Raw genomic sequence first — 23,213 nt, 5'->3', positions numbered from 1 at the left:
TTCCCAATCAGAGGCAGCTGTCTATCGTTGTCTCTGATTGGGAGCTATACTTAGGTAGCCTGTTTTCCATTGTGTGTTGTGGGTGATTATTTTGTGTGTAGTGTCTGTTCACCTCGTAGATCTGTTTCGTTTTCTCCTCGTTTGTTATTTTGTGTAGTGTTCAGTTTTTCTATTAAAATTATGACGAACACTTACCACGCTGCATATTGGTCCGATCCTTCATACTCCTCAGACGAAGAGGACGAGAATCGTTACAGAATCACCAACCAAAAAAGGACCAAGCAGCGTGGTAACCAGGAGCAGAGGGTTCTGGACTCCTGGACTTGGGAGGAAATTTTGGACGGCAAAGGACCCTGGGCACAGCCGGGGGAGTATCGCCGTCCGAAAGAGGAGCTGGAGGCAGCTAGAGCGGAGCGGCGCAACTACGAGGAATTGGCGCGAGGTAACGGGCACGAGAGGCAGCCCCAGAATTATTTTTGGGGGGTGGCACACGRGTAGATTGGCGGACTCAGGTAGGAGACCTGAGCCAACTCCCCGTGCTTACCGTGGCGAGAGAGTGACTGGGCAGGCACCGTGTTATGCGGAGAAGCGCAAGGTGTCCCCAGTGCGCACGCATAGCCCGGTGCGCTACATCACAGCTCCTCGAATCGGCCAGGCTAGAGTGGGCATCGAGCCAAATCAAATCAAATCAAATCAAATGTTATTAGTCACATACACATGGTTAGCAGATGTTAATGCGAGTGTAGCGAAATGCTTGTGCTTCTAGTTCCGACAATGCAGTAATAACAACAAGTAATCTAACCTAACAATTCCACAACTACTACCTTATACACACAAGTGTAAAGGGATAAAGAATATGTACATAAAGATATATGAATGAGTGATGATACAGAACGGCATAGGCAAGATGCAGTAGATGGTATAGAGTACGGTATATACATATGAGATGAGTACTGTAGGGTATGTAAACATAAAGTGGCATAGTTTAAAGTGGCTAGTGGTACATGTATTACATAAAGATGGCAAGATGCAGTAGATGATATAGAGTACAGTATATACATATACATATGAGATGGGTAATGTAGGGTATGTAAACATTATATTAAGTGGCATTGTTTAAAGTGGCTAGTGGTACATTTTTACATAATTTCCATCAATTCCCATTTTTAAAGTGGCTGGAGTTGAGTCAGTATGTTGGCAGCGGCCGCTAAATGTTAGTGGTGGCTGTTTAACAGTCTGATGGCCTTGAGATAAGAAGCTGTTTTTCAGTCTCTCGGTCCCTGCTTTGATGCACCTGTACTGACCTCGCCTTCTGGATGATAGCGGGGTAACAGGCAGTGGCTTGGGTGGTTGTTGTCCTTGATGATCTTTATGGCCTTCCTGTGACATCGGGTGGTGTAGGTGTCCTGGAGGGCAGGTAGTTTTGCCCCGGTGATGCGTTCTGCAGACCTCACTACCTCTGGAGAGCCTTACGGTTGTGGGCGGAGCAGTTGCCGTACCAGGCCGGTGATACAGCCCGACAGGATGCTCTGATTGTGCATCTGTAGAAGTTTGTGAGTGCTTTTGGTGACAAGCCGAATTTCTTCAGCCTCCTGAGGTTGAAGAGGCGCTGCTGCGCCTTCTTCACAACGCTGTCTGGTGTGGGTGGACCAATTCAGTTTGTCCGTGATGTGTACACCGAGGAACTTAAAACTTTCCACCTTCTCCACTACTGACCCGTCGATGTGGATAGGGGGGTGCTCCCTCTGCTGTTTCCTGAAGTCCACAATCATCTCCTTTGTTTTGTTGACGTTGAGTGTGAGGTTATTTTTCCTGACACCACACTCCGAGGGCCCTCACCTCCTCCCTGTAGGCCGTCTCGTCGTTGTTTGTGTAATCAAGCCTACCACTGTAGTGTCATCCACAAACTTGATGATTGAGTTGAGGCGTGCATGGCCACGCAGTCGTGGGTGAACAGGGAGTACAGGAGAGGGCTCAGAACGCACCCTTGTGGGGCCCCAGTGTTGAGGATCAGCGGGTGGAGATGTTGTTACCTACCCTCACCACCTGGGGGCGGCCCGTCAGGAAGTCCAGGACCCAGTTGCACAGGGCGGGGTCGAGACCCAGGGTCTCGAGCTTGATGACGAGTTTGGAGGGTACTATGGTGTTAAATGCTGAGCTGTAATCGATGAACACGCATTCTCACATAGGATTCCTCTTGTCCAGATGGGTTAGGGCAGTGTGCAGTGTGGTTGCGATTGCGTCGTCTGTGGACCTATTGGGTCGGTAAGCAAATTGGAGTGGGTCTAGGGTGTCCGGTAGGGTGGAGGTGATATGGTCCTTGACTAGTCTCTCAAAGCACTTCATGATGACGGAAGTGAGTGCTACGGGGCGGTAGTCGTTTAGCTCAGTTACCTTAGCTTTCTTGGGAACAGGAACAATGGTGGCCCTCTTGAAGCATGTGGGAACAGCAGACTGGGATAAGGATTGATTGAATATGTCCGTAAACACACCAGCCAGCTGGTCTGCGCATGCTCTGAGGACGCGGCTGGGAATGCCGTCTGGGCCTGCAGCCTTGCGAGGGTTAACACATTTAAATGTTTTACTCACCTCGGCTGCAGTGAAGGAGAGCCCGCAGGTTTTTGGTAGCGGGCGCCGTGTCAGTGGCTGTATTGTCCTCAAAGCGGGCAAAAAAGTTATTTAGCCTTGTCTGGGAGCAAGACATCCTGGTCCGCGACGGGGCTGGTTTCTTTTTGTAATCCGTGATAGACTGTAGACCCTGCCACATACCTCTTGTGTCTGAGCTGTTGAATTGCGACTCTATTTGTCTCTGTACTGGGACTTAGCCTGTTTGATTGCCTTGCGGAGAGAATAGCTACACTGTTTGTATTCGGTATGTTTCCGGTCACCTTGCCCTGGTTAAAAGCAGTGGTTCGCGCTTTCAGTTTCACCGAATCTGCCGTCAATCCACGGTTTCTGGTTTGGGAATGTTTTAATCGTTGCTGTGGGTACGACATCGTCAATGCACTTCCTAATGAACTCGCTCACCGAATCAGCATATTCGTCCATGTTGTTGTTGGACGCAATGCGGAACATATTCCAATCCGCGTGATCGAAGCAGTCTTGAAGCGTGGAATCAGATTGGTCGGACCAGCGTTGAACAGACCTGAGCGCGGGAGCTTGTTGTTTTAGTTTCTGTTTGTAGGCTGGAATCAACAAAATGGAGTCGTGGTCAGCTTTTCCAAAAGGAGGGCGGGGGAGGCCTTATATGCGTCGCGGAAGTTAGTATAACAATGATCCAGGGTTTTACCAGCCCTGTAGCACAATCGATATGCTGATAGAATTTAGGGAGTTTTGTTTTTAGATTAGCCTTGTTAAAATCCCCAGCTACGATGAATGCAGCCTCAGGGTGTGTGGTTTTCCAGTTTACAAAGAGTCCGATAAAGTTCGTTCAGGGCCATCGATGTGTCTGCTTGGGGGGGAATATATACGGCTGTGATTATGATCGAAGAGAATCCCTTGGTAGATAATGCGGTCGACATTTGATTGTGAGGGAGTTCTGAATCAGGTGAACAGAATGACTTGAGTTCCTGGTGTGTTGTTATGATGATCACACCACGTCTCGTTAATCATAAGGCATACCCCCCGCCCCTCTTCTTACCAGAAAGATGTATGTTTCTGTCGGCGCGATGCATGAAGAAACCAGCTGGCTGCACCGACTCCGTTAGCGTCTCTTGAGTTAGCCATGTTTCCGTGAAGCAGAGCACGTTGCAATCCCTGATGTCTCTCTGGAATGTTACCCCGTGCTCGGATTTCATCAACCTTATTGTCAAGAGACTGACATTGGGAGTAGTATGCTAGGGAGTGGAGCGGCGATGTGCCCGTCTCCGAAGCCTGACCAAGAGACAGCGTACGTTTCGCCCTTTTACGGCGTCGCATAGGGTCCCCGGCTGGGATCAGATCCATTGTGTTGGGGGAAGGCAAAACACTGGATCCGTTTCGGGAAAGTCATATTCCTGGTTATAACGATGGTGAGTTGACGTTAATCGTATATTCAGTAGTTCCTCCCGACTGTATGTAATGAAAACCTAAGATTACCTGGGGTACCAATGTAAAAAATAACACATAAAAAAAACAAAATACTGCCATATTTTCCAAGGAACGCGAAGCGAGGCGGCCATCTCGGTCGGCGCCCATCTTTTTCGCGCAGGAGGAGTGATGCCGGCTCAGCGCATCTGGTCTCCAGTGCGTCTCCTCGGCCCAGGGTATACTGCACCAGCCCTACGCACGGTGCTCCAGTTCGCCAGCACGGCCTGTTCCAACTCCCCGCACTTACCGGGCTACAGGGGGATCCAGCCAGGACGAGTGGTGCTAGCTCTGCGCTCGAGACCGCCTCCACGGTCCAGTGCATCCGGTGGCCTCGGCCAAGGACAAGGCCTTCCTGGCATGTCTCCCCTGTTGGTGAGTTTCGTGTCTGTGCTAAGCACTTACCCTCCTGCATGCTCCCAGCCTGGTGAGTCCTGTACCTTCTCCCAGAGCCAGGCCTTCTGCTGTGTCCTCTCCAATCCTGTGATAATCCATGGCACGAAGCCTCCAGTGATGATCCATGGCAAGAAGCCTCCAGTGATAATCCATGGCACGAACTCCAGTGATATCCATGGCAAGAAGCCTCCAGTGATGAGGTCCATGGCAAGAAGCCTCCAGTGATGATCCATGGCACGAAGCCATCCAGTGAGATCCATGGCACGAAGCCTCCAGTGATGATCCATGGCACGAAGCTCCAGTGATGATCCATGGCATGAGGCTCCGGCGACGCCCTCTAGTCCAGAGCTCCGGCGACGCCCTCCTCCTGTCCGGCATGCGCCGGAGTCCCCTCCCTGTCCGGAGCGGCCGGCGTCCCCTCCTGTCGAGCGGCCGGAGTCCCCCTCCTGTCCGGAGCGGCCGGAGTCCCCCTCCTGTCCGGAGCGGCCGGAGTCGCCTTCACTCCGGCGTCTCCTTCACAGGCCTGTCCGCCTGTCTCCCGTCTATTCGAGGCCTCTGATAGGGTTCCCAGTCCGGGTCGGCGGCGAGGGTCGCCGCTCCAAAGGCGCCACCTAAGTGGGCTAAGACTATGGTGGAGTGGGATCCACGCCCCACGCCAGAGCCGCCACCTCTGACAGAGATGCCCCCAGACCCTCCCCTGTCACGCCCTGACCATAGATTGCTTTGTATGTTTCTATGTTTTGTTTGGTCAGGGTGTGATGTGGGTGGGCATTCTATGTTGTATGTCTAGGTTGTCTATTTCTGTGTTTGGCCTGGTGTGGTTCCCAATCAGAGGCAGCTGTCTATCGTTGTCTCTGATTGGGAGCTATACTTAGGTAGCTGTTTTCCATTGTGTGTTGTGGTGATTATTTTTGTGTAGTGTCTGTTCACCTCGTAGATCTGTTTCGTTTCTCCTCGTTTGTTATTTTGTGAGTGTTCAGTTTTTCTATTAAAATTATGACGAACACTTACAACGCTGCATATTGGTCCGATCCTTCATACTCCTCAGACGAAGAGGACAGAGAATCGTTACAGTTACAGCCTTATTCTAAAATAAATTAAATACATTTTCCTCATCAATCTAACACACAATAGCCCATAATGACAAAGTGAAAATAAGTTTTTAGAATTTCTTGCAAATGTATAACACATTTAAAACTTATTTTACATAAGTATTCAGACCCTTTGCTATGAGACTCGAAATTGAGCTCAAGGTGCATCCTGTTCATTAGATCATCTTGAGATGTTTCTAACAACTTGATTAGAATCCACCTGTGGTAAATTCAATTGATTGGACATGATTTGGAAAGGCACACACCCGTCTATTTAAGGTCTCACAGTTAACAGTGCATGTCAGAGCAAAAACCAAGCCATGAGGTCGAAGGAATTGTCCATAGATCTCCGAGACAGGATTGTGTCGAGGCACAGATCCGGGGAATTTTTTTTTTTGCATTGAAGGTCCCCAAGAACACAGTGGCCTCCATCATTCTGAAAAATGGAAGAAGTTTGGAACCACAAAGACTCTTCCTAGAGCTGGCCACCCGGCCAAACTGAACAATCGGGGAGAAGGGCCTTGTTCACAGAGGTGACCAAGAACCCAATGGTCCCTCTGACAGAGCTCCAGAGTTCCTCTGTGAAGATGGGAGAAACCTTCCAGAAGGACAACCATATCTGCAGCACTCCACCAATCAGGCCTTTATGGTAGAGTGGCCAGATGGAAGCCACTCCTCAGTAAAAGGCACATCACAGCCCGGTTGGAGTTTGCCAAAAGGCACCTAAAGGACTCTCAGACCATGAGAAACAAGATTTTCTGGTCTGATGAAACCAATACTGAACTCTTTGGCCTGAATGCCAAGCATCACGTCTGGAGGAAACCAGGCACCCCTCATCACCTGGCCAATACCATCCCTACGGTGAAGCATGGTGATGGCAGCATCATGCTGTGGGGATGTTTTTCAGCTGCAGGGACTGGGAGACTAGTCAGGATTGAGGAAAAGATGAACGGTGTAAAGTACAGAGATCCTTGATGAAAACCTGTGCCAGAGCGCTCAGGACCTCAGACTGGGGCGAAGGTTCACCTTCCAACAGGACAACGACCCTAAGTACTGTCATGACGTTGGCCTGGGGGGGAGGTTAATGACCCTCATAAATACCTTTCCCCTTTTTCCTCTCTCTACTCTACCGATGTGACTATTGAAGATCCCTTTGTTAACATTGAGAGAGAGTCTGGTGACATCAAAAGATGGGAAACGGAACCATATTTCGGTAATCCTACCAGTTGAAAATATGCGTTCGGACTTAATGAATATGATGTCAGTTCAGTTGGCTTCTGAGACATGATTACTGATGATAGGACAACATAAACTGTACCTTGGAAAGTCTACACATTATAGTTATCAGATTCACATGGAATTGTTGTGCAATTTAAATGTTTAAATATGAAACTATTTGTGAAAAGATTAAATGTAATTTTAGCTTCTTAATGAGAGAACGGTTTGTCATAGAGTAAACTCTGCCAACTCAGTGGCCCCGCCCATGTGAACAGACAGTGGTTGTAAACTATGAAACACGGCCCTCTCTCCCACCACTATATAAACCCGTTGATGAAAATGTAACTTTCTGTTCCAAGGACGTGCGGACTGGCAGTCCCACGTTGAAAGGACAAACCTAATGAAATTGGCATCAAATTTCAATGTGAAGGTGACGACCTACATGCCGGAAGGATGAATTTCGACTATACAAGCCAGAATATAGCATGAGCTTAAAGTATGGCAACTTGGTATGAACTTTGAACTCTTATTCACTAAAGAAGTGCTACCCCCTCCGCCCGCTAAACGTGGGCTAGGAGAGGAAGTCCATTCTACTACGCTCCAGTTCACCACTAGACAGTCTTTAGAGGACCAGAGATCCATGCTGGACCACCCGGCCTCCCATCTACGAACAATCTACCGAAGTGCAGCTCAGAGTAAATATTTATTGCATTCTCCTTTTTCAAATGGGCGGTTATTTAGAATGCATAAGATACTGTATTTACGATAGCATAGTTGCCTACGGCCCGATAGAGACACAAAACCTTTTTTGCTCCTCAGTCTTCCCACTCTTTCACTAAAACCCAACCCCCTCTCTTTGTGTAACCTAATCAATGCATGATACATTCTGTGTATATGTAATTCTGTGTGATTATTTGGGTATTTAGTAAATAAATAATTAAACCAAATTTTGTATTGCTGATTCAACTTGTTAGCCAGGGTTTGTGAAGAATTATTTGTGACCAATAATTTACAACTTTCAGATGAGACTTGATAAAGTGACGATTAAATATTGACTGCTATTGAGGTAAAAGATTACCAGGTCTTTAAGAGTTTATTCGGAAGATAACAGCTCTTTAAACATTATTTTGTGGTGCCCCGACTTAATCAGGTAATATTAATTACAGAGAAATGATTTTACAGAATAGCATGTCATATCACTTAATCTGGCAATACACAGCCAAGACAACACAAGAGGGGCTTCGGAACAAGTCTCTGAATGTCCTTGAGTGGCCCAGCCAGAGCCTGAACTTGAACTTGATCGACATCTCTGGAGAGACCTGAAAATAGCTGTGCAGCGACACTCCCCATTCAACCTGGCAGATCTTGAGAGGATCTGCAGAGAAGAATGGGAGAATCTTCCCAAGTACATGTGTGCCAAGCTTGTAGCATCGTACCGAAGAAGTCTCGAGGGTGTAATCGCTGCCAAAGGTGCTTATTAAATAAAGTCTTGAGTAAAGGGGTCTGAAAATGTCGCTTTGTCATTCTGGGATATTGTGTGTATTGAGGGGAATTTTTTTCATCCATTTGCAAACAAGGCTGTAACATAACAAAATATGGAAAAAGCGAAAGAACTAAATACTTTTCGAATGCAATGTATATTGTAGCCCAGGCCTACTTCTAATCAGGTAGAAAAGATCATACTTTTCACAAACATTTGAAAGGTAAATCGAGTCGTGATGTACTCTATATATACTTTTGTGCATAGCTTATCATATTTTTTTCAAAAAGGTGTTTCCCCTGAGCTACATTGCTAATGTTAGCAGCTATTAGTATCATCATTGTTAATTTCACAGCAAGCCTTACAAAATCCTTGTCTAACTACACTACTAAATCTGAATTTCACAACTTTATTGTTAGTCATAATGCTTATTACAGTACTGTTACATAAAAAAAATTGACATTGTTCATATTTACAATTTGTTGGGAGGCCAAAGCTATACACACATGTTGAGTATGATGACAGCACCTGTATTGCACATATGTTTAATATAGAGATATATCTCTATATTAAACTGTCAACAGCAGACACAATACCTGTGTTGTTCCCTTTTGACATCAACAAGTACCTTCAGGGTTTGCATGTGTTTACTCTTGTGGGTGCCCTAGCCTAAGCAACCAACTAGCTTTAATGGCTAGCCGCCCTGAAAAATATGTGTACTGTCTTAATAAAGAAAACAATTCCATAACCATTTTTGGACAACTTAGAATGTTGCACACCGCGCGTTCAGCCAAAGCATAGTTTTCAACAAAAAAATCCAGCGGCTCGCCATTAAAGTTGGTTAAGTAGCAAAATGACGCCTTTACAGCCTGAATGGTGGATGCTTTATGCACAAGTGGGTCGACGGGGGGGCAGAAGTGTATTACCGGGAATGGACATCAATCCTAGACAATAGTGCAGATCTAGCGACCACTATCGGGTGCCCATAAAAGTGTAGGCCCTGGTTTTTAACTCGGTCCCCCCTGGGTGCACGTTTTGGTTTTTGCCCTAGCACTACACAGGTGATTCAAATAACCAACTCATTATAAAGCTTTGATTATTTGAATCAGCTGTGTAGTCAGTGGTGTAAAGTACTTAGGTAAAAATACTTTAAAGTACTACTTAAGTACTTTTTGGAGGTATCAGTACTTTACTTTACTATTTATATTTTTACTTTTGCTTTTACTTCACTATATTCCTAAAGAAAATTAKGTACTTTTTACTACATACATTTTCCCTGACAGCCAAAAGTACTCTACATTTTGAATGGCTAGCAGGACAGGAAAATTGTGAGAACATCCCTGGTCATCCCTATTGCCTCTGATCTGTTGGACTCACTAAACACAAATGCTTTGTTTGTAAATGATGTCTGAGTGTTGAAGTGTGCCCCTTGCTATCTGGAAAAAAATGGAAAAAAAGAAAATGGTGCATCTGGTTAATTAATATACTTTGAAATTATTTATACTTTTACTTTTAATACTCAAGTATATTTTAGCAATTACATTTACTTTTGATACTTAAGTATATTTAAAACCAAATACTTTTAGACTTTTACTCAAGTAGAATTTTACTGGGTGACTTTCACTTCAGTAATTTTCTATTAAGGAATCTTTACTTTTACTCAAGTATGACAATTGGGTGCTTTTTCCACCACTGTGTGTAGTGCTAGGGCAAAACCTAAAACGTGCACCCAGGGGGGGGCCCAGGACTGAATTTTGGAAACCCTGGTATATGGGTATTCAACTCTTAGGTCCGGAGCCTGCTGGTTTTCTGTTCTACCTGATAATTAATTGAACCCACCTGGAGTCCCAGGTATAAATCAGCCAGTGATTAGAGGGGAACAATTGAAAAAAAGCAGTGGAACTGGCTTTGAGGTCCAGAGTTGAGTTTGAAAGGTTTAGGCCAGGGATGGGTAACTCCTGTCACACTTTTTCCCCATCCCTTGCAAACACAGCCGATTAAACTAATTTCAGTCTAAACTGAAGAGCATAATTAATTGATTCGTTGATTATTGAAGTCATGTGTGCTAGCTGGGGCTGGCCCAAAATTGTGACACTAATCAGGCCCCTGAGGACTGGAGTTGCCCATTCTTGGTTTAGGTCAACACTCATAAATCCATCGCTTGTGGGAAAGCCCACAGCCAGGTTGGTATGTCTAACCCTTACGGGTGGAGTGCCATATCCCCTAACCTGGCTGACAACTCTTTGGACCACGTGGGGTGGCGTACCAGGCTACATATCTCTTGGCAACCCCATAATTTAAACAATGCAATAAACATATGTAAACATTATTCAATTACTAACTCTAGTATGGACTCCAATGTACTCCAAAACCACTGTTGGGCCCTTGGAAATAGGGGAAAATAATAAATGAAGTAATGACTTCATGAAAAAATGGCAAATGTCAGCAAAGTGTTATTTCCTTCTTTCCACAGATGAGTGTTAATACTTTTCTTAAAATAAGCACTCTTGGTAGATATTGTTAGATATTCTTCTTCACACAACTCCTTCAGAAAACCCAGAGCTGTCCTTGGTTTTATTTATGACATTTTGCAAAGAACATTACACTACTGCCTAACTTAACTTATTTACATAACATTGAAGATTATCTCCTTTCATTGTTGGACAATATTTGAACTGTGGTACCATTCTGTCCAGGAATCTGTTTCCTATTGACCTGTGACCCATGGTCTGTGAGTGGTTTCCTCGGGAAGATAGAAGGGGTTTAGGGGTGAGGTTGGTGCCTCAGTTCAGGGCAGGTGAGCTGCTAGGTGGTAGAATAGGTGTTTCATCCCTGAACGCATCTGACTGGAGGTCTGTAAGACAGACATAATAATACATTATCAAAGAGTTAGAAAGAATGACTGATGATCCTATTGGTCTTTCGTCTACGCAAGCAAAGAAGCATGGATTAAAGTAAGAGAGTCTGACAAGAGAAAGAGAACACGCATTTATAGAGAGATACAGAGATACACACAACATACCAATGAGGGATGTGTTCTGCTGGTGGTTGATGACAACAGACGTCTCTTCCTCCTCCTCTCCCCAGTCTGCAATGTTGGCCGGGGGGATACACTGCTCCAGGAACAGATCATCCTCCTCAGAACAGAATTCCATGTCTTCCGGGGGCCACCGTAACTCGCCACTCTCCACTTCGCTCATGTCCGTGGGCTCCACCATGATGGAGGGAAGCCGCTCTTTCTCTGAGGGACTGAACTGCTGCAGGTGATTGGGAGAGCCCTCTGGACTCAGAGACACCTCCACTGGTTCTGGGAAGATCTGGAGGCAGAGGGAGGGTCCACAGGTGGGTGATTGAATGTAGGCTGACATGGATGGTGACATTAAATCACTGGTATAGACTCCTGTATTATAAACCTTAGTAGAAGACCCATCATAATCTATTGATTAATAGCATGCCATTTATTAATGTTATTTGGAACGAGAAACATATATGTGATATTGAACATAGATGCAGAGGTTGGGTGGATATGTACCTGGAAAGGTAACCTGTTCTCATTATTCCTCTGCGGTGACATCTCGCCCATCGATGACTCCTGGGCACCAAGCGCCTCCATCCCTCTGTGTGTAAAAGATAGTTCTGCTTACTCATATCACACACAAAGTATATACTGTACAAAGCCACTGGGATGAACTACAGGAACGCAGTACACTTAGACAGAAACACATTCACGCTCAGCATTGATGCAACACTTTACATGGCTGAGTAGACAGAAACAGAAATACACATCTTACTCATACTACACTGTACACATACACAATTCTGCATGCACAAGTGTCTCAGAAGGAATATATACTATTGAGCTACACAAAACCTTGGATCAGGTGGTACTGATGTAACCCTTGTTTGCGCTGGCAATCCTGGCACCAGAGTAGACCCTAGATTGGAATAGGTTCCGGGATTCTTCCTATGGCATTGAGGAGGACACCACATCAATCATTGGCTCCATCAATAAGTGCATCGATGACGTTGTCCCCACAGTGACCATACGTACATACCCCAACCAGAAGCCATGGATTACAGGCAACATCCACACTGAGCTAAAGGCTAGAGCTGCCGCTTTCAAAGAGCGGGACTCTAACCCGGAAGCTTATAAGAAATCCCGCTATGCCCTCCGACAAATCATCAAACAGGCAAAGCATCAATACAGGACTAAGATCGAATCGTACTACACTGGCTCCGACGCTCATCGGATGTGGCAGGGCTTGAAAACCATTACAGACTACAAAGTGAAAAAAGCCGTGAGCTGCCCAGTGACACGAGCCTAACAGACAAGCTACTTCTATGCTAGCTTCGAGGCAAATAACATTGAAACATGCATGAGAGCACCAGCTGTTCCAAACGACTGTGTGATCACGCTCTCCACAGCCGATGTAAGACCTTTAAACAGGTCAACATTCACAAGGCCGCAGGACCAGACGGATTTCCAGGACGTGTACTGCAAGCATGTGTTGACCTAGACACACTCCAATTTGTATACCACCCTAACAGATCCACAGATKATGCAATCTCTATTGCACTCCACACTGCCCTTTCCCACCTGGACAAAAGGAACACCTATGTGAAAATGCTATTCATTGACTACAGCTTAGCATTCAACACCATAATGCCCTCAAAGCTAATAAATAAGCCAAGGACCCTGGGACTAAACACCTCCCTCTGCAACTGGATCCTGGACTTCCTGACGGGATGCCCCCAGGTGGTAAGGGTAGGTACCAACACCTCCGCCATGCTGATCCTCAACACAGGGGCCCCTCAGGGGTGCGTGATCAGTTCCCTCCTGTACTCCCTGTTCACTCATGACTGCACAGCCAGGCACGACTCCAACACCATCATTAAGTTTGCCAATGACACAGTGGTAGGCCTGATCACCGACAACGACGAGACAGCCTATAGGGAGGTCAGAGACCTGACCCTGTGGTGCCAGGACAACAACCTCTCCCTCTAAGTGTTCAAGACAAAGGAGATGATCGTGGACTACAGGAAATGGTGGGCCGAGCTCGGCCCCATTCTCATCGACGGGGCTGTAGTGGAGCAGGTTGAGAGCTTCAAGTTCCTTGGTGTCCACATCACCAACAAACTAACATGGTCCAAGCACACCAAGACAGTCGTGAAGAGGACACGACAAAACCTATTCCCCCTGAAAAGATTTGGCATGGGTCCTCAGATCCTCAAAAGGTTCTACAGCTGCACCATCGAGAGCATCCTGACTGGTTGCATCACTGCCTGGTACGGCAACTGCTCGGCCTCTGACCGCAAGGCACTACAGAGCGTAGTGCGTACGACCCAGTACATCACTGGGGCCAAGCTTCCTGCCATCCAGGACCCCTATACCAGGCAGTGTCAGAGGAAGGCCCTAAAAATTGTCAACGACTCCAGCCACCCTAGTCATAGACTGTTCTCTCTGCTACCGCAGGGCAAGCAGTACCGGAGCGCCAATTCTAGGTACAAGAGGCTTCTAAACAGCTTCTACCCCCAAGCCATAAGACTCCTGAACATCTAATCAATTGGCCACCCAGACTATTTTCATTGCCCCCCCCTCTTTTACGCCGCTGCTACTCTCTGTTATCTATGCATAATCACTTTAATAACTCTACCTACATGTACATATTACCTTGATTACCCCAACTAACCGGTGCCCCCGCACATTGACTCTGTACGGGTACCTCCTGTATATAGTCTCGCTATTGTTATTTTACTGCTGCTCTTTAACTACTTGTTACTTTTATTTCTTATTCTTATTTGTATTTTGTAAACTGCATTGTTGGTTCGGGGCTTGTAAGTTAGCATTTCACTGTAAGGTCTACAACTGTTGTATGTGACTAATACAATTTGATTCCTCCGTTATATGGAACCCTGCCTGTGTTTATCTTACACAACCTTGAAGGAACGACATGTTTTTGCCTGGATGACTAACTGACCTTCTCACGATGCTAAGAAGCCTTGACACTTCTACCAGCAGGCTCTGGACACCAGTCAGTCACACAGTTGTTGTTGACAGATTGTCCTCTATCCTTGTCCTCTATCCCTCCCTCTCTCTTCCTGTTGCTCCCCTTATCCCTCTCATCGACCAACCCCTCCCGTACAAACACCTGTCCCAGAGAGATCTGTCCTGGTGCTAGTACTATACACACACTGTCTCTCTGGTCACGTCCAAATGGCTCAAGCAGCTTCCCAGATGCAAATCAGGAAACTACTCACCCCAATGACCTCTCTAAGAACATATTCACTAGTGTACCTCATGTCAACCACATCCGTTTTCTGAGCATAATTCTCTCTAGTCCCTCATGCCCATGAATGCAGGCCACATTGCATGTCTCTCATCACTTTGAAACAATGGCCCTTCATTGGTCAGAGGGGTCAGTGCTATAGCTGATTGGCTGGGGCTGGTCTGTGAGGTAGCAGAGTGAATCCCAGTTGTGGTGAGCCTAATCACCATGTTCACATGGCCCCTCAACCCACCCACTCATGCATGTGCGTGCGCACACACACAAACACACACACACATTTAGCACTGAGCTTCAGATTAGATTGCTTATGGATTTTATCATATAAAAATGTAATATGTCCTTGTCCATCTTTTTGTTTTTCATTATGTGACGTATTGGCAGAATGTGGTCATCATATCGCTGCGTCCAAAGCCAAGCCTCCATGCTAAAACGGAGAAACGTAGTTTCCCATTCACTGTATGAGCCGGAATTATTTCCATTGTATGAGCCGGAATTATTTCCACTGTATGAGCCAGAATTATTTCCACTGTATGAGCCTGAGTTATTTCCACTTTAAATCTGTTCATGTTTTCCAGAAAAGCCTCCCGAGGATTAAGAGGAACTGAAGATCTGTCTCCCCATTCTCACCGCTCCTCCCAGTGAAAGTCTGGTATTATGGCCTTCTGTCACTGTGGCCATCACTCACTCCTGTTGACATGCCTTTCGTTTTAATGAGGCTGGGCTGTAAGTCTCAAAGCGGCAGAACAACTGTGTAAACCACTTTTACATTCATGTCCAGTTTTCTGTGAAATTTGTTTCAGCTTAAAAAATACCATGTTTTTGACAATTTATTTTATCATATGTTATTGACACAGTAACTGTGCTATGTGCATGGATAAGCTGTTTGTGTGTCATCTGTGACGGAAAATGTTCAGCTGGCTAAGCCTAGATGTAATCTCCTCCCTGCCTCCTGAACATTCCTCTGCCAGCCTGTCAGTAAGAAGCTAACACGGTCACTCACTTCATGGTAGCGCAGGAGGATTGTGGGCAGGAAACGGGGACAAATCACAATGTGTAAACTGATGACAGACTACAGATAACACAAACATGTTCAGCTACACCACTGACTCACTCACCCATACACCAATTTGACTCTCTACTTCCCCAAACCATCAAGCCCACACTTTCTATACACTTTGCCACTGGTGCTTTCTTTGTATAATTTCTACACTCTACTATGAGATCCTGACACATGTCAACATCTCCAGTCATCATCAACTATAACTAGAGGATCACTGCACACCTGTGTGATCCACACACACAATCAGAGAAGAGTCTTACCCTTCTGTGGTCAGGCAGAAGTCCTCCCCATCCTGGCAGACCTCCACGCCTTCCAAGGTGGTCACTCCCATAGTGGGCATAGGGGGCCGAGGAGGGGGTGCAGACGGAGGGGTGCAGCTCCTACAGCACTCTCCCTCCGCTGGCCCCTCAGGGGAGCAGCTGGTCTCCAGGGTGACGCCTGGATGGGCTGTGACGGGGTCCACGTGGGGGGGGTTCTGAGGGTGGAGACTGTGATCAGTAAGGTCGCTCCTTCTGTGGGTCAACATGGGACTGACCTAAAAAATAAACGTGGTCCACTAGTCCACAGCCTCTGGGCTTCTCTGTCTACCAGCTTCCCCTCTCTGTCTCTCTCCCCCCCCCCCCCTCCCTTTTTGTCCCCCCCCCCCCCCTCTCTCTCTACGGGTAGGGCTTTGCAGAACTGGGATTGTGGGATTAGCGTCTCATTTGATTATGGAGGCTGGATGGGTGACATCAGCCTGTCCCTCTGCCAAGTGGGCACACAGTGCAGGAAATCTGTGGAACATGAAACAGGCACACCATCCAGCGGCGTGCACTGTTGCATTGGCTCGGTAAGTGTGCAGCTGCTCACACGCAGTCTGCCGAGGAGACGTTTCACTCCTTCAGTCAAGACTAAGCAGGCTGTGCCCCCACCACCTCTCTCTCTCTCTCTCTCTCTATTTCTCTGTCTCTGTCTCTCTCTCCCGGTGTGTGCTGTCACTCTCGTCAGAGTGGATTTGGACAATTCAAGGGAATTAGCACTGGGATCAAAGGCTCAGTGGTGTGGTGGAGATATATATAGCAGCAGGCAGCAGGAAAGCCATGTCCACTCAAACGCAGCATCAGTCACTGTAATCCCCATAGTACACACCCTGTGGTTCAAGCAGAGAGACGCCCGGCCACTGCCAGTCAACCTGTTTAATGGCCTCACTGATTGATTTTCCACTCACGCACCTGTGCCGAAGCCACTGATTGATATGTTAACGCTTGATAGTATTAACCTTGTTCCATGATTGATTTATCTCTGTGATCTATAGGACCTCATCTTATTCACGTCAATGGTTCTGTTATTTTGTTATTTTATTAGGATCCCCATGTTGCAAAAGCAGTAGCACTCTTCCTGGGGTCCACACAAAACCTGAAAGATGACATAATACAGAGTAATTAGAGACAAGAACAGCTCAGCTGTGTATGTCGATGTCACAATAAGTACTGACAGTTTGGTATGACTCATATGAACTGGTTCCCCAGGGATTGCATCTATAGCAATCCCAATTTCTCTGATGTAACCCCTCCCGATGGTCACAATCAAAATGATGATGTCAATCCTCTGACACAGATGTGTTGAGACAAGACACGAGAGGTCATGAGCCATGAGGTATGTGGCGGATGAATCAGAATTAGTTGGGTAACATAGATAAATAAGATGTTTTATTTATCTAATATGCTTATGTGAGATACTTCTCATTAGAATGTATCCTTTTGGACTATAGTGTTGGCAGTTGCACTTTTCCCTCAGCTAGGGCTCAGTCACTTGGGGCCCAGAGAGGGGAGAGGTCAGGCTTGTCTTTCACATTCCCTGGTGCTATGCAGAATATCAGAAAGGGAAGAGGACAGAATGGAACATTGTCTTCATATGTGAATGTGTCTTTACCTATTCTTAAACCATGTGAAGGGATGGCGTGATTAATAGGGAACCAATTACTTGTCTCCACAATGTCTGTGCGCCAGTCACTCCCTCCTTTTCCTATTGGGGGAGGTGTATGGCAGTGTCTGGAAACATTGTAGGTCCTCTCTCATCTTACACTTATCCTGGGATAGTGTATGACCTAAAGGCTCACTCCCCTCAGTGAGCTTGTCCATGAGTGGGGTAAAGAGGGGGTTTACTTGAGAAGGGGGTATCTAGAGTTGACAATTGAGTTATGCCTTGGATGAGGTAATGTTTTTGTACTATGAAGTACCAGGAACGAGATTAGAACCTCGTTTTAGAGACCAAACTGAGTGATAATTTATAGCGAATGCTATCTGGCTAAGGGATACTCCTTTGTCAAGTAAAAGTCCCTTTGTGAAGAGTTCCTAAGATCTGTGGTTCGTCATGTAAGTTGAGAGGGGTGTATCTTGGCTATAAAATATCTTCTGTATTCTTCTGTAGTGACTCTCAAAATTCATTATAGATAGTGAATTGTTGAAAGTCAAAGGGCTATTGTAAAGCTTATATTATTAAAGATGAAGTTTAAGTATAACTCTGACTGGTGTATGGTTTGTAACTCTCCTCATTTGGTAATACAGGAAAATGCCACCACAGGTTATGCAGTCAGAATGGTATCTACAGTGGGGCAAAAAAGTATTTAGTCAGCCACCAACTATGCAAGTTCTCCCACTTAAAAAGATGAGAGAGGCCTGTAATTTTCATCATAGGTACACTTCAACTATGACAGACAAAATGAGAAAAGAAAATCCAGAAAATCACATTGTAGGATTTTTAATGAATTTATTATTTGCAAATTATGGTGGAAAATAAGTATTTGGTCACCTACAAACAAGCAAGATTTCTGGCTCTCACGGGCGGGCGGCTCCGGTGCGGGGCAAAGTACCAACTCCGCTCGTGGATTCATCGGAGGAACCGGACCGTGGCTCGTCGCCTGAAGAACCAGACCGTGGGTCGTCGCCGGAGGAACCGGACCGTGAATCGTCGCCAGATGCTCCGGGCCGTGGATCGTCACCGGAGGTACTGGACCGTGGTTCGTTCCCAAAGGAATCGGACAGTAGATCGTGTCGCCAGTGTGCCTTCACAGCCCAGTGCGTCCTGTGCCAGCGCCTCACACTTGCCGGGCTAAAGTGAGCATCCAGACCTCCAGTGCGCCTCCACGGCCCAGTATATCCTGCGCCGGCCATACATACTGTGTCTCCAGTACGCCTTCACAGCCCAGTATGTCCTGTGCCTCCTCCCCGCACTCACCTTGAGGTGCGTGCCATCAGCCCGGTGCCACCTGTACCGTCCCGACGGCATCAGGCTCCAGTCTCCAGTACGCCTTCACAGCCCAGTATGTCCTGTGCCTCCTCCCCGCACTCACCTTGAGGTGCGTGCCATCAGCCCGGTGCCACCTGTACCGGTCCCACGCATCAGGCCTCTCCAGTGCACTCCCGTCTCGGAGGTTCCAGGAGGTTCCGGACCGCGGACCGTCCAAGGAGGTTCCGGACCGCGGACCGTCTCAAGAGGTTCCGGACCGCGGACCGTCTCAGGAGGTTCCGGACCGCGGACCGTCGTTGGAGTTCGGATGTGGACCGTCGTTGGAGGTCCGGACTGGGAACTGTCGCTGGAAGCTCTGGACTGGGAACTGTCGCTGGAAGCTCTGGACTGGGAACTGTCGCCGGAAGCTCTGGACTGGGAACTGTCGCCGAAAGCTCTGGACTGGAGAACTGTCGGAAGCTCTGGACTGGGACACTGTCGCCGGAAGCTCTGGACTGGGAATGTCGCCGGAAGCTTGGTGCGTGGGCCGGCGCGGTGGTACCGGCTGGTGACACGCACTCAGGACGAGCGCGAGGAGCAGCACAGGACGTACTGGACTGTGGAAGGCGTACTGGAGACACAGTATGTATGGCCGGCGCAGGATATACTGGGCGTGGAGGGCGCACTGGAGGTCTGGAGCGTAGAGCTGGCACAACGCGTCTGCGATGCCTCTTGCGCTCGCAGCAAGTGTGAGGCGCTGGCACGGACGGCACTGGGCTGTGAAGGCACACTGGCGACACAGTGGGTAGAGCGGCAACAGGATACCTGGACGCGAGAGGCGCACTGGAGACCAGGAGCGCTGAGCCGCACAACCCGCCTGGCTGGATGCTCACGAGGAAGCTGGCACAGAATGCACCGGGCTGTGGATGCGCACTGGAGACACATTGCAGCGTGGTATGTTTCAATCCTTTATTTTGGAAGAGAAAACTAAAAGAAAAAAACAATAAAGCGAATAAACGAAACGTGAAGCTCAGAGTAGTGTCCACAGGGAACTATACCTAGACAAGATCCACAAAATACAATGGGGAAATGGCTCTAAAATATGATCCCCAATCAGAGACAACGATAAACAGCTGCCTCTGATTGGGAACCATACCAGGCCAACATAGACATATAATTCCCCTAGATAACCCACCCTTAATCACACCCGACCTAACCAACATAGAGAATAAACAGCTCTCTATGGTCAGGGTGTGACAATAAGAGGAAGTTTGCCAACATGGATTGCATGTTGGTAAAGAGATATATGAAGGAATTTGGGGGGTGGTGGGCTTTCATTTAAAAAAAAAGGTTTTCCTGCTTTCTCATTATTGTTTATCTATTTATACATGTCTAATCTTCTGTCTGCAATCCTGGCTCAGCTTTTTAATATTTTTGCAAGTCATCTTGATGTAGGAAAACATCATGATGACTGTATACCTTAAAGTCAAATCTTTTAGTGTGATTCACTTGAAAAATTTGAACCTTCACCTATGTTATTCCTCAATTGAATTGTATTTTTTTCAGAATGTCAAAAGACTGAAGGAGGAGACCAGCTTCCTTGAAGATAAGTGGGCAGAGCTGGACATAAACGAAGCTATGCTTCAGGAATGGGTTGCTGAGGTCCAGCAGTGGCCTGAAAGTATGTTAGGTTCTGAACAAATAGAGCAAAAACTCAAATTGACAACCAGAAAAATCTCAAACCAAGTTTATTCAACCCACAAACATATATTTATACCTTCCAACTAGGCGGAGTCACTGCCTTGCATGTCTAAGATCCTTCTCTGTTGTTAGGCAGAAACACAGTATGTTCCTCTTACTGGTATTGTCATGGCCTGCTTAAGTCTAGGACTCTCATGGGCGTGGAAGTGTGTGTGTATGGGATAGGACTGTAGTCAGATGGTTTTCGGGTGAGCCCCTATGGCCCACCCCGAAAACCATCTGACTACAGTCCTATCCCATACTGTGTTTCCAACAGGTTCTACTTTTTCAAGTGAATCATACTAACATATTTGATTTTAAGCAGTGTCTTCTCTCTTCAACTGCTGACCTTATCTCGAGTTGAGTACCATTTCCCTCATTGTCCTAGTTCCTCAGCATCTGGCGTGCCTTATCAGGAAGTGAAACTAGACTGCTCCCCTTTGTCTTCTTCCTTAGAAATATCAATATTCAGCAGAATATTAATATTTGAACAGAAAATGTAATTTCTTCACTTCCCCTTGCCTCACTCAGTAACTTTCCATGAACAAAGTTCCTATTAACTCTCAATTGTCCCCTAACATATACATTTCTTATACATGTAAAGTCATCAATACATTCTAATATGATGACAGGAATAAGTATATTTCAAGCCAGAATCCAACAGGTAGAAAAGTGAATGTTTCTCTGTCTCTCAACTTCATAATTGTATTGATGTCAGTGGAGTCATGTTTGTAACTTGCCCTATGTTTGACAGCCAACCTTCAGGATAGTCAGACAGGGCATCTCCAGAAGAATATTGAGGGGCTTTACCTCATTGTGAAACAGAGGAAACACTACCTCTACCGTTTGACAGGTAAGCCCCAACAACAATATGACCTCAAACACATTATAAATCAAGCAGTAAAACTGATTTGTGAAAGAAAATGCATTAGTCATTCACAAATCAGTGCCTCTAAAGTAGCTCTGTAACCTATTGTCATGTAATATATCTGAATCTACAGTCAGTCTAATCAGCCCTTTTTATTCAGACGGCAACAAGAGAAGGCATCAGATTCTGAGAAAAATTGTTGAGGACAAAGCAGCCTTGACAACTGCCATTGTTCAACTTCCCACGCAGTAGGCAGAGTTTAGGCTCCCCACAGTGGATGAACTGTTCAATACTGACAACTTTGTGTGGCCATGGGAGAGACCTGGCACCAGTAAGTATATGATAACAGAAGGTACAGTATCTATTGTGACTGAAATTTTACCTTCAGTGTAGGCTGCAATCATTGCTGTTGTTCTGCTATATACCTCTGTGAGTTTACATCTCACAGGCAACAGCCATCTTGCCATCAAAAAGGCAATCTTGGACAGACTGATGTTGGTGAACAGACTGCAGGAGGAAGAGAGGATCCTGGTGCAGGAGATGAGGAGGCACTGGGGAGCCTACAAAGAGCAGCGGGAACTCTGGAGGCACTGTCCCTACAGCTGCAAGATCAGAGTAAGTTGATGTTTATGCTATTTTTGGACTTAACTTTTTGTCCTGCTTTACAAATACCCTCCACAGTATTTTGTGTAGTGGAATTGTAAATAATGTACTGCTTTACATATGACTTTTAGGCAATGCAGTGGAGTTGTCAGAGGGAGGAATGGCCTTCTCTTCCTCCTGAAGAGAAGATTGAGTGAACCGACACAAGACCAAGCCAACACCAGGAACACCTACCACAAGCTGATTCTGGGAGAAGGGGCTATTTTTGATGACTCTGATGTAGATTAAAACTCAGATGAAGATAGAAGTCCTATTGCTGAGAGCTCAGATGACGACTGCTATGCTTTCTGAAATCATACACAACTTCTGCCTCTTTCTCTCGGTCTCGCTCTCTCCCGCAGGAGAGGGAAAGGCCGCCACCACCTCCCTCATTAGCAGCCTGGGTTCCGACATTGACCCCTGACCCCTCACCTTCTGAACGCATCCAGGGAAATGTAATTTGCCTGATGATGTGCTAGTGGAGATTTGTTGCCATGTTTCCTCTCCTCACCACCTCTCCTTCCGGTCCTAGACTATGGGGACATCATCAGCAACTCAGAATGTTGGTTGAGGATCTCTTCACGGAGGAATGTGGTTGTTCTTCATGATTAAAAATATCTGTATATTTTCTATGCTGCTGGGATTGTGATTTTTTTTGTGTAATTTTGAGTTGCAAAGAGTCCTGGTCTCAATGGGACTGCTAAAATAAATAAATAAAGTAAAGGTCTTGATAAATAAATGCATTAAGCACTAACAGCTCTGTGTGTGTGTGTGTGTGTGTGTGTGTGTGTGTGTGTGTGTGTGTGTGTGTGTGTGTGTGTGTGTGTGTGTGTGTGTGTGTGTGTGTGTGTTTCAGTTTATGACATAGTATGAATTAATTGTTATGACGTAATAAAAAGTGTTGGTGCCGCATGCTGTAAGCTATTGCTGCCCCTTGCGGCATTGTAAGTACAACATCACCTTTCTAAAATGTCACTTGCCAAATCTAACTATAGCCTATCACTCGTTTTTATGTTTGACTTTATATCAGTTAACGGTGTATCAATGAAAATCTGATGTTGAGTGTAATGTACTGTTGCCCAATCCATATACTTCAGCAGTACATTGTGCCCTACACCATAATTTCAAATGGTAGGACATGTGTCCTGTTAAAGCTTAC

At 46.3% G+C, this 23,213-nt stretch overlaps 1 protein-coding gene across 1 annotated transcript; it reads right to left on the bottom strand.

Annotated features, from left to right (window-relative positions):
* Positions 1-9,066: 9,066 nt before the first annotated feature.
* LOC111957785 (uncharacterized) lies at positions 9,067-16,193 on the bottom strand. Its single transcript, XM_023978794.2, has 4 exons — positions 15,858-16,193; positions 11,783-11,867; positions 11,273-11,567; positions 9,067-11,104 (listed from the first exon to the last, which is right to left on the bottom strand). The coding sequence occupies exons 1-4, from the start codon at positions 16,121-16,123 to the stop codon at positions 11,034-11,036; spliced, it is 717 nt and encodes a 238-aa protein (XP_023834562.1). The 5' UTR covers positions 16,124-16,193; the 3' UTR covers positions 9,067-11,033.
* Positions 16,194-23,213: the final 7,020 nt, after the last annotated feature.

Source organism: Salvelinus sp. IW2-2015, linkage group LG4p, assembly GCF_002910315.2.
Source record: "Salvelinus sp. IW2-2015 linkage group LG4p, ASM291031v2, whole genome shotgun sequence".
Taxonomy (NCBI): domain Eukaryota; kingdom Metazoa; phylum Chordata; class Actinopteri; order Salmoniformes; family Salmonidae; genus Salvelinus; species Salvelinus sp. IW2-2015.
This window is presented reverse-complemented; position numbering and strand designations above follow the sequence as displayed.